Source organism: Leuresthes tenuis, unplaced genomic scaffold (assembly GCF_036924035.1).
Source record: "Leuresthes tenuis unplaced genomic scaffold, fLeuTen1.0.hap1 SCAF_6, whole genome shotgun sequence".
In the NCBI taxonomy this organism is placed as follows: Eukaryota; Metazoa; Chordata; class Actinopteri; order Atheriniformes; family Atherinopsidae; genus Leuresthes; species Leuresthes tenuis.
In genome coordinates, this window is record NW_027325360.1 from 4111967 (window position 1) to 4125739 (window position 13773).

Below are 13773 nucleotides of genomic sequence, written 5' to 3' on the forward strand. Positions count from 1 at the left end.
CGTTGCTGCATTTGACGCAGTCAGTCTGGGCTTTATTTTGATTTTACACATGACAATGAGACTCACATACTGGTAACATCACTTCATAAATATACATTTTAAATTCCTAAACAAAGACACTGACTTCATCACTGAAGAGCTGTACAAAAACAAGAAGAAGGTTAAAATGGTTCCAGTTTAATTCACAAAAACGTGGTTCTCAGGCTTGTTTTTCCAGTTATTTATCCATACATTACAACCTCTTCTATTCTGTAGAAAGTGTCAAGCACAGTCTTTGCGTTTGAATTTAACTTTTAAGAATGCTGCTAAAATGTCACAGATTGATGAAAACATCCAGGAACATTGTTCCCAGAGACATGAAGTTGAAACTTTAGTCAAAACATTGCTGGAGTAGCATTTTGAGTATATTGTCTGCCCTCTGCACACGTCTCTAATGATTCACAGAGCTTAGGTGCTCTAAAATTAAACAGATGCGTGTTTGACCACCCGAACAATGACTCAGCTTTGAAAATTTGGCAAGTGTAAAGAGGCTGTTTTACTTCAGTTAGGTTCTTCTTAGAGTTCGACATCTGGTGGCCACGGCAGCAAACACAGCTTCAGTCACTGAATTATTCTGTTTGCTGTTTCTCAGTTTAGTTTATTTATAGGCACAAGCAATAAAATGGCATGTCATGGATAATTGATAGTGCTCATAGGGCCTTTTCTCCCTTTGGGATGAAATGTATGAGATCATATTATTCTAAACATAAAATACAGCTCTAACAGGTCTAAGCCTGAGTGTAAGGTTTGTGAAAGCAGTGCTCCATCTGTTGTTATTTGTGATGATAACTGAACCTCCAGGTCACAGTACAGTTTATTTCTGGACTATTTCTACACTCTAGCTTCAGTTCTTTGGCTGTAATTCATTGCCAGTGTACAGAAACTCTGCAGAAAGGGGAGTTTATTTGAATGCTGTCTGCTAATTATAAAAAGCTGATCTCCGACAGGATCCAGCTGCGGCTGCTCATACAGGTGAAGATAAGCGACTTAAGTAATCTTGTATTAGTTGAAGTTTTGATGGTTTAACATGATCAACCTAACCGGTAAGACTGCTGGTGGACCAGGTGTCGGAGCCGTAAAGAGGCAGCAGCAGTTAAAAAGCTGCAGCGATAAACTACTACAGGCTTATCTTCAAGCTGTCTGTTATTGTTTTTAAGGTTCTTGCATCCTTGTCAGCAAACAACTGAACAATTTATCAGATTTTGAATGAGGAAAGAAAGGGGAACAGTACAATGACAGCATGTTTAAAAGTGGTAAAAGATTTAATTTAACCCTTAGACAACCAGTTCATTTTTATTGATCTATTCAAGCCTTTTGACACAGTTAGATATGCAGTACTAAAGTAAAAACTCATCAGTGCATACAGGCAGAAGGTTTTACTGCTAGTCCCCTTGGTTTAACCGAGGGTGTTCCTCAGGGGTCGACCCTGGGATCCCCTCCGCTCCTATTCATATATCATTCATATAAATGATAGAAATGCATCAAATGCCAATTTTCACCTTGACATCAATGATACATTAATGTTTTACTCATCTGCATCTACATCTTATCAGACTTTCTGTCTGCTACAACAAGATTTTACTGCCGTTCAGAAAACTTTTATGTGGCTTAAAACTTGTTAATGCCAACAAAACAAAACATATCATCTGGTTCTGGGACTGAGCCAGAGTCCCAATGCAAATACCAAGGAATCCAAACTGATGGTTCCCTTTATTTTAAGTCTTTTCCACCACCATTTTTATGTCTCTGCAGGATCATGGTGATGTTGTTGGAGCATGACTTGGAGCAATAAAGCCAATGATAAAATTTAAAGCCCTCACTGTTTGTTAGCTTTGACTCAAACACTGTTCTCATTTTTAAAGCTTTACTTCTATTCTTGTTCTAAAGAATTAAACATTTTATCATTCAGTGATGTCGGTGTAAGTAAAAGAAATACAAGCATTGCAAGTCTTAGTAGCTGTAGAAGTGTTAGAATTAAAAGTCTCTGATTCATGGTCGTGCTGAAAATGTTTAGTTTAGTTTAGGTTTTCTCTTAAATGATTACGTTAAACTGTATGTTGACTGAAAAGAAGATTTTAAGATCCCTAAAATTAACTGAGCAGGATGAAACAGGACGAGACATCAGTTGCCGTGCCCGGCAAACTCAATGTGTTTTACATCTTTTATTCTTCTTCTGCAGAACAGGTGAAAACTCTTTTTTAAAAGACGCACCAAAGCTTGGATTTATTCTACCTTTTTGGTTTAACCGTAAATATGAAGTGGCTAAAGATGTTTAATACAGCTACATGTGAAGTATACTCAACATTACAGGTCTCGACTACTTATTTCAGCGTTATTTTATTCACCTGCATGTGATTCTGTGCCAAAGTACCAGTTTGCAGACTCAGAAAAAGGTCCCTGTGTGTGTGTTTGTGTCCAGCCTGGTGAGAAGGGTTCCCCGGAGGCAGAAAGGGAGAGCGAACGGGAGAGGAACCACATGTCGTTCGCTCGGCACCTCCACACACATCATCACACACACCTGGGCATGAGCTACAACCTGATGTCAGGACAGTACGACATCTACCAAGGTACAGACCAATGTTGGTCCCACCAACCTGTCAAACTGAGACTCAGAGTCTTAAGTTGGGTTTGTTCTGTGCCTGAAAAGCTTGGTGTAACAGCTGATTAACACTGAAGTAAAGTTCATGTAATCTAACAACACAACCATAGATAGATTAATAAATCCTTCCCTTATGATGGTGAGAATCTTCACTTTTAGGATGAGGATGGAAGGTTAAGACGTGCATGTTTCTGTATTTTTAAGGGTTTTTTTGTTGTTTTTAAAAAAAAAAATCTGTGTCGTCACATTGCTGAAAGTTTTCGTAAATTACATTTTGAGCCCTCGGAGCCACCGTAGATTCACTGACGGCTGTTTTTGTCAACTTAATTTACTTCACTGAGAGGACAGTACTGTGCAAAATCTTGATCCACCCCTAATATATTTATATATTTCCAAGAAAACTGGAAACAGTTGCAGTGATTTACTGAAACGAGTGTAAACATAGATATAAATACAGAATATAAGTTAAAATCAGAGTTTGATCAATTTAAGCATCTTTAAAGTGAATATCTGGTCTGAGCTCCTTTATCCTCCAACACAGCCTGAACCCTCTGCGACGAGCTTTCTGTCATTTCTTTAAGGAGTCTTCAGGAATAGTTCTCCAGGCTTCTTGAAGGACATCCCAAAGCTCTTCTTTGGATGTGGGCTGCCTTTTGTTCCGTTCTCTGTCAGATGATCCCACACTGCTTCAATAATGTTGAGGTCCGGGCTCTGGGGAGGATTCATCCCTCCATAAGACCTGTTGCCACTGATTTTCAGTCCACTTCTTGTGTCATTTGGCACAGCTCAGCCTTTTCTCCCTGTTTCCCTTCCTTAAGAATGGCTTCTTGACAGCCACCCTTCCATGGAGACCATTTCTGATGAGGCTTGGGCCAACAGTAGATGGATCAGCTGAAGGTCCAGATGCATCTCTCAGGTCCTGTCAGGTCACAGCTGGATTTTTTCCTCTTTCTTAAGGACATCACTTTCAGATCCTGTTCATCTGCTGTAGATAGTTTTTTAGGCCTGACACTTCTTCTTTTGTCCTCCACTTGTCCAGTTTCCTCAAATGTTTTAAGGACACACTGCACACCATGCTGAGATATGCCAAGTTTTCAGCTAATAGCTCTTTGGGAATCACCTTGTTGCTGCAGAAATCCTATTTTCTGTCTGTCAAACTGTGTTATCTTTGCTGTTTTTCATAGATGCAACTAAAGAAATGGGAACAAATGATGTGTCTCTGTGACAGGCTGCTGGTAACAAAGTGCCTAAAGATCCAGTTTAAATGGCTTTGTTGCTAAGTTGTCTGTTATGTGTCGACACAACACTGGTTCATCCCTTGAGTTAGGAACCTTTTTTCTTCTTGAAAGATTCAAAAGGTCAGAGTTAAGTGGCTAAACAAAGAAAAAAAAAACACATTCCTCTGAAAATGATCGGGTACAAGGACTGAAAATGAGTGAAAAAGCAGAAAATGTCCAAAGAAAAACTCTGACGGACCTTCAGAAAGCTGGAGAACTATTTCTCAAAACCACTTTAAAGATCACAAGAATATCTTGCTGCTTGGAGAGAAAATATAAAGAAATCAGGGGTGGATCACGACTTACAGAGAGCTCTAAGGTAAGTCAAATTCTGTATATTTCCTACACAAAGGCAACGCTTTGCATCCAGCACAGAGCGAAGAACAGCCAAAAAAAAAACATTCAAATGAGACAGGAAAACTAATAGTGCCTAAAATTATGTTCATTAAAGCAACATTAAAATGCAAATTAAACACAGAAGTGTTGGAGGAAATTGTGGGCAGTTTAAGAATGTAATTTATGAAACAGTTATACAAAAACTTTTTAATACGCTTTAAAATGCAACTTCGGTCTGTTAACGTCTTAACCTGCACGCTGCTATCAATATGAAGCAAAGCATAACCTGAATAATTACTGTCCAGCTATGTTTTTGACTTTTTCCTGTCTCTGTTTAGCTTATTGGGACACGGGGTCCAGTCACAGACTATCAACCTCATTATTAGCACATTAGCGAACCAGCTGCAGCACTGAGGTGGTGTGTTCACTCCTGCTGTGGAATATAACTGAAACTAACTGCTGTTTTTATGGGTTTAGTGACTCAGCAGGTTATCTCGTTTATCCGAGATGTCGGTGTTATAACCACGAACAGCAGAGGGACTGCGACAGCTGGCAGGAGCTAACATGGAGTTGTACTTTTTTCCTTTAACCTACTGCATTAATTAGAGTTAAAGAGACACAGACACTGAACTATCTGTGTCCTGATTACAATTCCTCATGGTGTTGATCATCTGTAAAGAACATATGTAAACTGGTCACTCATCTCTTTCCCAGCTGTGACAGCAAATTAGCTCGGGACCTAATCTGATTGGCTATGAGGCAAACATCAGGAACACTGCAAGGCTGGCTGTACAGCTGCTGAAAAAATAACTTTCTGTGCAGCTCAGACATTTCAGGTTGTTGAGATCTTTCACAGCTGATCTGTTTTAACTCCTCTGTGTTGAAGGGTTGAGCTCCAGGTCGCTGGTCTCCAGTCAGCAGGTTTCAGGACACCCCTCAACCGGTAGGTTAAGAACACCACAATTACCTGTGAGCAGCACTGGATGACAGTGGGGAGAAAAAATAAACCAGGAAGTAACCTCTGACAGGACCAAACTCGGGGGTGTCACGGTGCGTGGTGCGAGAAGGGACCCAGATGCAGTTCTTTTCCAAAAATCAAAAGGTTTATTTCCAAAACGGGGAGCAGGAACAAAAGGCAGAGCCGGATTATCAAAAATACTTAACATAAAAAAAAAGACACTAACAAAACCAGGCTATGAAAAAACACTGACTATGGCTATCTTAAACGGCTATGAGGCTGGCAATCAAACTTATCTTCTTCGTGGAAGCATGAAGGGATAGTGAGGTGAGGATTCTGCAGTGACTGAAAGGAAACCAGAAGACTAAATACTGTGGAGGGAGTGATCAGTGAATGAGGTGCAGCTGTGAACAATTAACCAGGTGACTTGAGTGAACTGAGGTGGCCGGGGAAAAACAGGACTAGAACATAACTGAAACCATGATTAAACAAACTGTGACATTACATAAACTTCTATAGCAGACTGTGACAGGGGAAAATGTAATCTGCTTTTACTGGTTTGGTGTGAGGGGACAGGAAGAGAAAGATGGAGACAATAACAGCAATTAATAAAGTAAACTAATGCAGAAAGACACGCAAAGTTAATGACATGCAATTACAGCATAATGCAAACCCAACAGGAGGTAAAGGGAACTGATTTATTTAGACAATGATAACAAGAAACACGGCTGAGCCAGAAACACCATGAAGCATAAACCGACTTACCAGGAAAACACAAACAGGAATGAAGTGGACAAGGCAGCGTAAACATGGGGCAGTTACTGCGAGGATCTCAAACCAAAGCCAATATTTACTGCGGGCAACTAGTGAGAATGTGACTGCAGCTGAGAGTAACTGGGAAACAGATTTGTAAATGGAGCTGAGAACCAGACAGGAGCAATCAGAGGATCAGGGTCAAGACACAGGCCTGAAAGCAGGAGAAAATAAGAACATAGGACCAAGAGAATTAATGCTTAAACAATAAAAAAAAACACTAGAAAGTTAAAATATAAGAACAAAAGAACACAAAACTCCAGATCAGTCCGAGAACTGAAGGCTCTGCCTCCCATTCGTCTTCTGGAAATTAGAACGACTGCAAGTAATCCTGCAGTCTGAGAGCGAAGTGCTCTGTTGGGAAAATATGTTACAATGAGGTCTTTAAGATACAATGGAGCCTGGTCATTAAGGGATTTACTGTGAGAATGTGAGGAGAATTATTTAATATTCTATTCTGAGCCTGAAAGGGCGCCAATGAAGAGAAGTAAAACTTCGAAATTATGATCTCAACTTCAGCTTCACTTATATATAAATCACACTTTATAAAGGCTAAAAGCAACATGAAAGCTACGGAAATATAAAAGATTAAAGACTTGTTGTAAATGAAAGTGATGTGCCAAGTAGTAAAATAATTAACAGTTATATTAAAACAATAAGTGAGCAGCGTTAAAGGTCTCTCCTCTGCTAATTCCCATCAGAACTCTCACTGGAGGCTTTTCAGAGAGTTATGAGGACGTCTAACCCAGCAGGAACAGAAGGAGATACACAGGATGCTAAAAACAGTTTCTATTAAGACTTAGAATTTGAATATTCCTCCAAGTAACTCTGATTCTGAATTTTAGGTCGTCCAGTTTGGCCAGAATTGTCTGGGAGAGTGTGTTGGATTACATCTGTTCATTTAATTGTTTCATGTATAAAACATGCCATTAAAGCATATTATCTAAATGAGCTGAAGGTGTTGTGACACCTGGTTGACTGGATTAATTGAGCATTAATGCAACCTTGTCACATTAAGAATGACTTGTTTAAGATGGAGGAAGTAGCTTGCAGTGTGGCTCACATTATCCACCATGTTTGCGTCTCAAAAATGAATTTCATGAAATGCAAACCAAGAGCAAAATGAGCGGTAGAATTGCCTCGTCTTCAAGCCGTCTGCCTTGTCGATAAATCTGATAGCTAAACCATTTCTCCTGGGAATAACAGCCCACTGCCTATTTTCCTGTGAGATGCTCATACCTTGTTGCTTAAATTATCCTCCCGTATCACCCACTCTGCAGTGCCTTTGTTTAAGCGTGTGAAATAATGCAGAGGGAAACTGCCCAGGCAGTTAAAGAGCGTAGTGTGATGATTACCTCACTGCTGCAAAGGCTGCATTTATCTATAAATGGTAATTGCTTTGGAAAAAAAGAGATTAACAGAGGGGATGAAGACAGGGGAGGCACACAAACCAACAGCAGACACAAAGCATTAAAGATCACTAATTAATTTTCTCCTTATCTTGAGATATGGAACTGCTTTGTTGCATTACAAATGAATAATCTCATTATTGTTAAATAACAAATGCTGGTAATTCTATCATCTTTCTTTTATGGTGTTGTCTTTATTAGTTTTGGCACCTGATGTTGCTTTAAAGCTGCGTTTCTACCACAGGAACTGTTCCCAGAGACAAACAACTTTCAGAGAGAGCTCCTCCAAATAAAGCACTGGGGAGGTCGATAACAGAAAATATAATGAGAAACGCAAATTTATGTGCAAAAGTGTCTGCAACTCGCTTAATTTAAGCCAATCTTTATGACATTTGGCTGTATTTGTAATGACTTTCTATTGGTTTACGAGCAGATAGTGCACTCCCCAATATGGTGGACATACACAGTCATACAAATCAGAATAAAATAATCTAGAGCACTACCTCCATTTCCTGTTAAATAACACTCTTTTTGATGCTGCGTTAAGCACTTAAGTAGCCAGGACCTTAGCTGCAGTAGACAGCTGTAAGACGGTCACAAAAAGAGTGAAACAACTTAAACCTAAAAAAATTCATAGTGTTTTAAGTCAACGTTATAACCCATGATTCTTACGCTGTACCACTTTAGCATCTGACAGATTTTGTTCTTTTTTTGACCCTAGTTTTATAATCAAAAGACGTGTGATTCTCTTCCTCATTGTGTGCACAGTGGCTCTATGCATCCTGAAGCTCATGAAATGAATGTTCTTAATGTACCTGAACATCTTTGCTTTATGTCTCTGTCTCCACAGACAATGAAGGGAAGAAGTAGGACCATGTGACCACATCTCACATGTGGAACGGCAGATTTATCAGACATCAATTCCTTGGTGTTGAATAAGCTTCACCTCGCTCAGAGGCAAAGAGAAAAAAAAAACAAAAAAACCTCTTTCATTTCTTACTAATGACAACTACCAATTTTATAACACATCACAGAGGAGCAGATGAGCCAGTGGAGGGACATATGGCACGACCAGGACCTTTATGTAGGATGAACTACGTGTATAAATCCAGAATTCACAGTTTTGGCAGAAGCAGACATTGTGTATAAAACATCTTACGGCGCCCTTCACTCAGCCCGACTGCAGCTGTGGTGTTCAACTTTATAAAACGCACATCTATCGTAGTGTATTATAATGATGATAGACTGAATGTACTGATGACTTACACTATCCCAGTGGTGTGGATCATCTTTTTAAACTTCTATTGGGACAAAAACAGCATTAGGAAGCTAAAAAGTCTATAATTATCCTTATTGTTCTCCTTATGATTATTGAAGTGGTCCTCTTCCCTCCATAGTGCTGACACTACATTTGTATTACTAACCTGTACTTGAGAGTAACCATGTTGATTGTATTGTCTTTATGTGAGAGTAAACCTTCACATCGATCTACCCAGTGCCATGTAGGAACCCCAGTGGTGTATATATTCTGTACAGATTCATGGCAGAGCACTAACATGCTTTATTGTACAATATCTCAGTCTCCATCACGGGAGCAGAGGGCAGAGAAGGGATATCCAGCAGAGGAAAATCTAATATTTCTTTAATCCCTGACTTATTTCTGTAGCACAGTCAATATTCTGTCATTGTTTAGGTTGGATATGTGATAAATACCATTTTGTAGAAACAGTGTTCGAGGCATAGTTTGTGTCTGCCGGTCCACAATTTTTCTTTCGATGAAAATTACTTTGCCATGGAATTTGGTAAAGACTTGTTTAGATTTTAAGACCAAATTTACTAAATTTTTGCTCATGGAGTGCCAATTTTGTAATCATTTGCCCATCAGATGGATCAAACCATCTGACATCAGAGGTTGATACCTAAGAAGTGTGCCAAATGTAGGCCACTGATTAATGAAGCCAGTCTAGCTTGCTGAGACGTGACTAATGTTATTTATCCGGCTGGTTTTGCACAAACATGCCAAATTAATGCTGGTATAATGAAGCTGATTTACTTTCAAGTAACATTAAAGTAGGGTTGTTTATACAGTGGTTTTGAGGGTAAAAAACTACCTTAACAGGGGTGCTAAAGAAGCAGCAGCAGTGAGACACTGCTTTACAACTTCAAAATGCAGCAGCTTCATAACTGAATGCATAATATGACCTTGTTTTCCATATGAAATTATTATGTGATAGAAATTCGGTGCAAATAATACAAAGTAAAACTGTTAAAACAAAACCTGCTGTGACCTCACTCAACTAGTCACAGCTTGCTAGCGTTAACGCTAGCAACAATTATATTGCTTTTTTGTCTAATATGTATTTTAAAAGGATGATTTTAATGCTCAAACATGGAGTTACTAATATTAATTCATTTCAGGAGTGTTTATCAAAATGACTGCAGCAGCTAAATTTCATTATTAAAAAAGAGGGACTAAATAAATTGCCGTTCTTAGAAGCTAGGTAGCCTAGCTTAGTAGATTAGCAGCAACTGCTACCTATACCTATGACTGGTGAAATTTGCTTTGCTTTAGGGGAAAAAAAATTAGATATATCTAAGGTCATGTGTTCAGTTTGTTTGTGTTAACACAAGTGTTAACATTGGCCAAACAGTGAATTGTTTATGATGAAAATGTGTTTTAAGGAGAATTGAATGAAGATTTTACTTTTTCAGCCACAGAGTTAATGTACTTACTGCTCACTGACTGTGTAGAGAAGTGTTGCTGATCAGATCAATAAGATAGTCAGCAAAAAAACTCTTAACCTCAACAGAAAATGTAAAAGCAATCTGAAAAAGAGATGTACCAACCGGAGCAGTGTCTCACTTTTTGTCATTTCTCTTGAAGAAAAATTCCAGGGTGAAATTGAAATTTTACACTTTCTACAGATAATTGAATTATTAATTGTAATCTTGTTTACTCAATACCTACATTTAAGCTCAGGTAAAATTAAAGGTTTTTGACCAAACTTTTTGGTTTGGCACAAATGGCCTCCATAGATTTACAGATGTTTTACAGTCTTGTTTTGAGAAATTTGCAACTTTGAATTAAACTTGCAGGAACATTTCTGTAATTTAGATTTTAAGATCTTACCAGCTGAAACATTTTTGCGGCAACCTTGTTAATATGTTTTGGTGCTTGTTGCTTTGCCTTCAAGAAATCTTTAAAAAAGAAAGTAGCTCTCTGTAATCTCTTTTTTTCTTATCTTAAAATAAAATTATATGGACAATGACAATAAGCTCTGACATGATAAAACTGGAACTACAATTATGCCTAATAGATTTATTTGAAGTAAAATGGCCACACTTGTCTTGTCAGTGACTGAAGTGGATGCTTACTTCTCTGGAGTCAATCTTTTCCCCTGTCCCCTGCTCCCATGCTTTCTATAAGCTAACTAGCTCACTGCAAAGCCTCTGATCGACACAGTGGTCAAGTTTTAGCTGGTGCTGCTCCCCTACCAGGTATTCAGAGCAAATATATACTTATCACACAACCACAGCACACAATTTTCTCACTTTAAGAAAGGTTAGAAGATGTTTTTCTGGGGATCATCAAAAATAACTTGGGGAGCTACAAACCACATGAGCTGCATGTGGTCTTTGTCAAACATTTGAATGAATCTCAGAGCTCAGCATGTTTGCACATACATGGTTGCAGGACTTCATGCACCAGAGGTCAGTGGGGATGTGATGATGGAATATGGGGTTGCAGATTATTAGTGTTAAGGCTAATTCATGGTGTCCAAGCCTGTACATAGCAACAAACTCAACCTGGCATGGGCTGCAGATTCCACACTCACTGGAAAACATGGTGAAAATTAACCTTCTTTCTCTTACCGTAACCCTTTCTAACACTTAACCCCGATTTTGTAATTGATCATTTTTAACCCTAACCATTCGGAAGCGAGAGTCAGGTAGAAAAGGACCATGGAAAACGTGTGGGATAGGTCTCAATGGGTCACAGGTTTCTGGCATGCAAGTGGGTGGATTCCCTCTTACCTTTTTAAAAGTGTCTTTTGGCCAAGTCAACTAAAACTAGTTCTCGACCGTCACATAGTGAGATGTTAAACGTCCATGTTATTGTGTACTGAGAGTTTAAACGTTGTAATCTGTGTCAGAAAAAGAACTGAGTCATTAAAACTGGCTTTGTCAACCTTTGTTGCACCATGGACCAACCTATCTGTTACATATTTTGGTGTTTGGTTGACTTCCTGCACTACAGAGAGTTAAAGAGTAAGTTTGCCTGCAGTTTAATTGACCCTGTTGATCTTATATGGAAACCATGAACTGGCCTTTAGCTCCAAATGTGACCCTGCTGTAGCTCGATCCCCAAAAATGTCACATTCTTCTCATTTGCAAACTACAAAATGTTGTAAACTGTTTTTATGATAACTGTCTAATTATTCAGTATCTTCGCCTCACAAAGGAACGACATAAGAACACAAGATGGCTGACTACAAACTTCCCAATGCTCCACTGTATCTATCAGCGGCTCTGTCTCTCTTACACAACACCTTACCTGCATAGTATCAGTGGTCATTCTATTACTTGAATATAGTGCTATGAACTCTGTTTACAAAATGCTCAACTTTTGGGAGACACAGTGTTGTCTTATGAAGGCTGCTTGGTATGTTCAGTTCATCCACCTGGTGTATCCAGAAAATAACACACAGAAACCGTAAAAACATGAAACCTGCTGTTGCTTTTTTATACTGTACATGCCTTAATTCATATGTTTGGCAATCATGATTAAAGGATGTTTATATATAGTTGTTTTGTGTAGTTTTTATTCTTTTTTTGTAGCATTTTAACAATTTTTCGCATTATAAGCTGCAGTCATACCTTTGTCACTCTACACCTACAAAGCTTTTTTATTTTTCTGACTTACATACACTCATACATGGATACATTTAGTGTATTTTCCAAAGACATTTCAACATGTGGACTGGATAAACTGGGAGTTGAACCAGCAGTCTTCCAATTGGTGCATGATCTGCCCCACTTCTTCAGTCACAGCATATGTATTTTTCATCAGTAGCAATATCATAGGTCTCTACTTCGACTTTAAGAATGGTCCTTAAATCTTAAATACAACTAAATTTAAAGGTTTTTTGAGTTGGCAGCAACTTAATTTTCTTCAGGCATCAGCTCTTCTTAAAAAGAAGAACAAGAAAGAGTTGTGTCATATAAGCACTGAAAATTAATTGAGTAGTCACTGGTTTGACAGACTAAAAAGTATTTTAAAACATTTATTTTCCTTTCAAAGGGAAAGGATCATTTTATGTGAAAGGATATAAAAATATGTTTAGGGTCATTCAAAGACACTTCAAAACTGATATATTTTTATGAAGCATATTTTTAATTTTTTCGCTGGAATAAAACGGTAAATAAATTACAGAAACAATCAGTCTGAGCTACCAGCTGTGAGCCAAATCATTATCTTTAACATTAATATTGGAATCAGTCCAGAGTTTTACAGTTGGGGCATCTTTAATCTTGATACTATCCCTTCCATCCGATTCTGAATAATTCAACTTCCTCTCTGTTAGAATTACTCTGGTTCAAACAGCTGAATTACCTGATTATTTGGACTGGTCTTCATATAGAGAAGGAGATACAGGGAAGGCAGTGTCATCTGAGGTCAAAGGTAAAGTTATTTTTCCATTGATTCATTTGTTTCAAAGCATCCAATTCTAAGGGGAGTTTTTAAGGGCTAAATAGCTGCTTTAAAGAAGGAGTTTCTGCCCAGTGTTGTGTTACCCTGGAATGCAAAACACAACAACAAAACAAAATAACAACAGAAAATGACAAACTTTGAGTTAAACACAACAGCAAAAGAGATAAATCAAAATTAATTCAAATACAACAAAATGAAAAAATATGTTTTTCATTAAAACAAATAAACTATTGAAAACAAAAGCAAACAAAAACTTCAGGTAACACAAAATATGTTTTCTGACATGTTTACTTTGTGTTTTCATAATTTTTTCTGAAAGTCTTTATTTTTTGTAAAGTTGATTTGTTGTATTTTCGTCTTCTTCTTTGAACAGTAACCTTAAGGTAAAACAATGTTTCTCTTCTTGTGAGGTTTTCTATTTTGTATTTCATTGTGTTGTCGTGCTTTGGGAAACGTTTTGTTTTGATATTTCATTGTACTTTGAAAATGTAGAGTGTTCAGTTTCTGAAGTTTTCTGAAAATGTTGTTTTAAATTTTGGCCGCTACATCATAGCCTCTACAGTGCCGAAAAGGAACCAAAAAACAACCAAAGTTCAATAATAGTTATAGGATAATTCACAGTGAATTAA

General features: G+C 38.0%; 1 protein-coding gene across 2 annotated transcripts in view; it reads left to right on the top strand.

Annotated features, from left to right (window-relative positions):
- The window catches only part of znf608 (zinc finger protein 608), a 67817-nt gene extending 55601 nt beyond the window's left edge, over window positions 1-12216 (top strand). Inside the window, exons 7-9 of one of the 2 annotated variants that reach the window (XM_072387266.1) lie at window positions 2459-2606; window positions 5138-5194; window positions 8282-12216. In XM_072387266.1, the coding sequence (XP_072243367.1) occupies window positions 2459-2606; window positions 5138-5194; window positions 8282-8301 (225 nt within the window). In that variant the 3' untranslated portion in view covers window positions 8302-12216. The remainder of the gene's footprint in view (window positions 1-2458; window positions 2607-5137; window positions 5195-8281) is intronic. The other variant, XM_072387267.1, reaches the window with a different exon arrangement.
- The last annotated feature ends 1557 nt before the right edge of the window (window positions 12217-13773 follow it).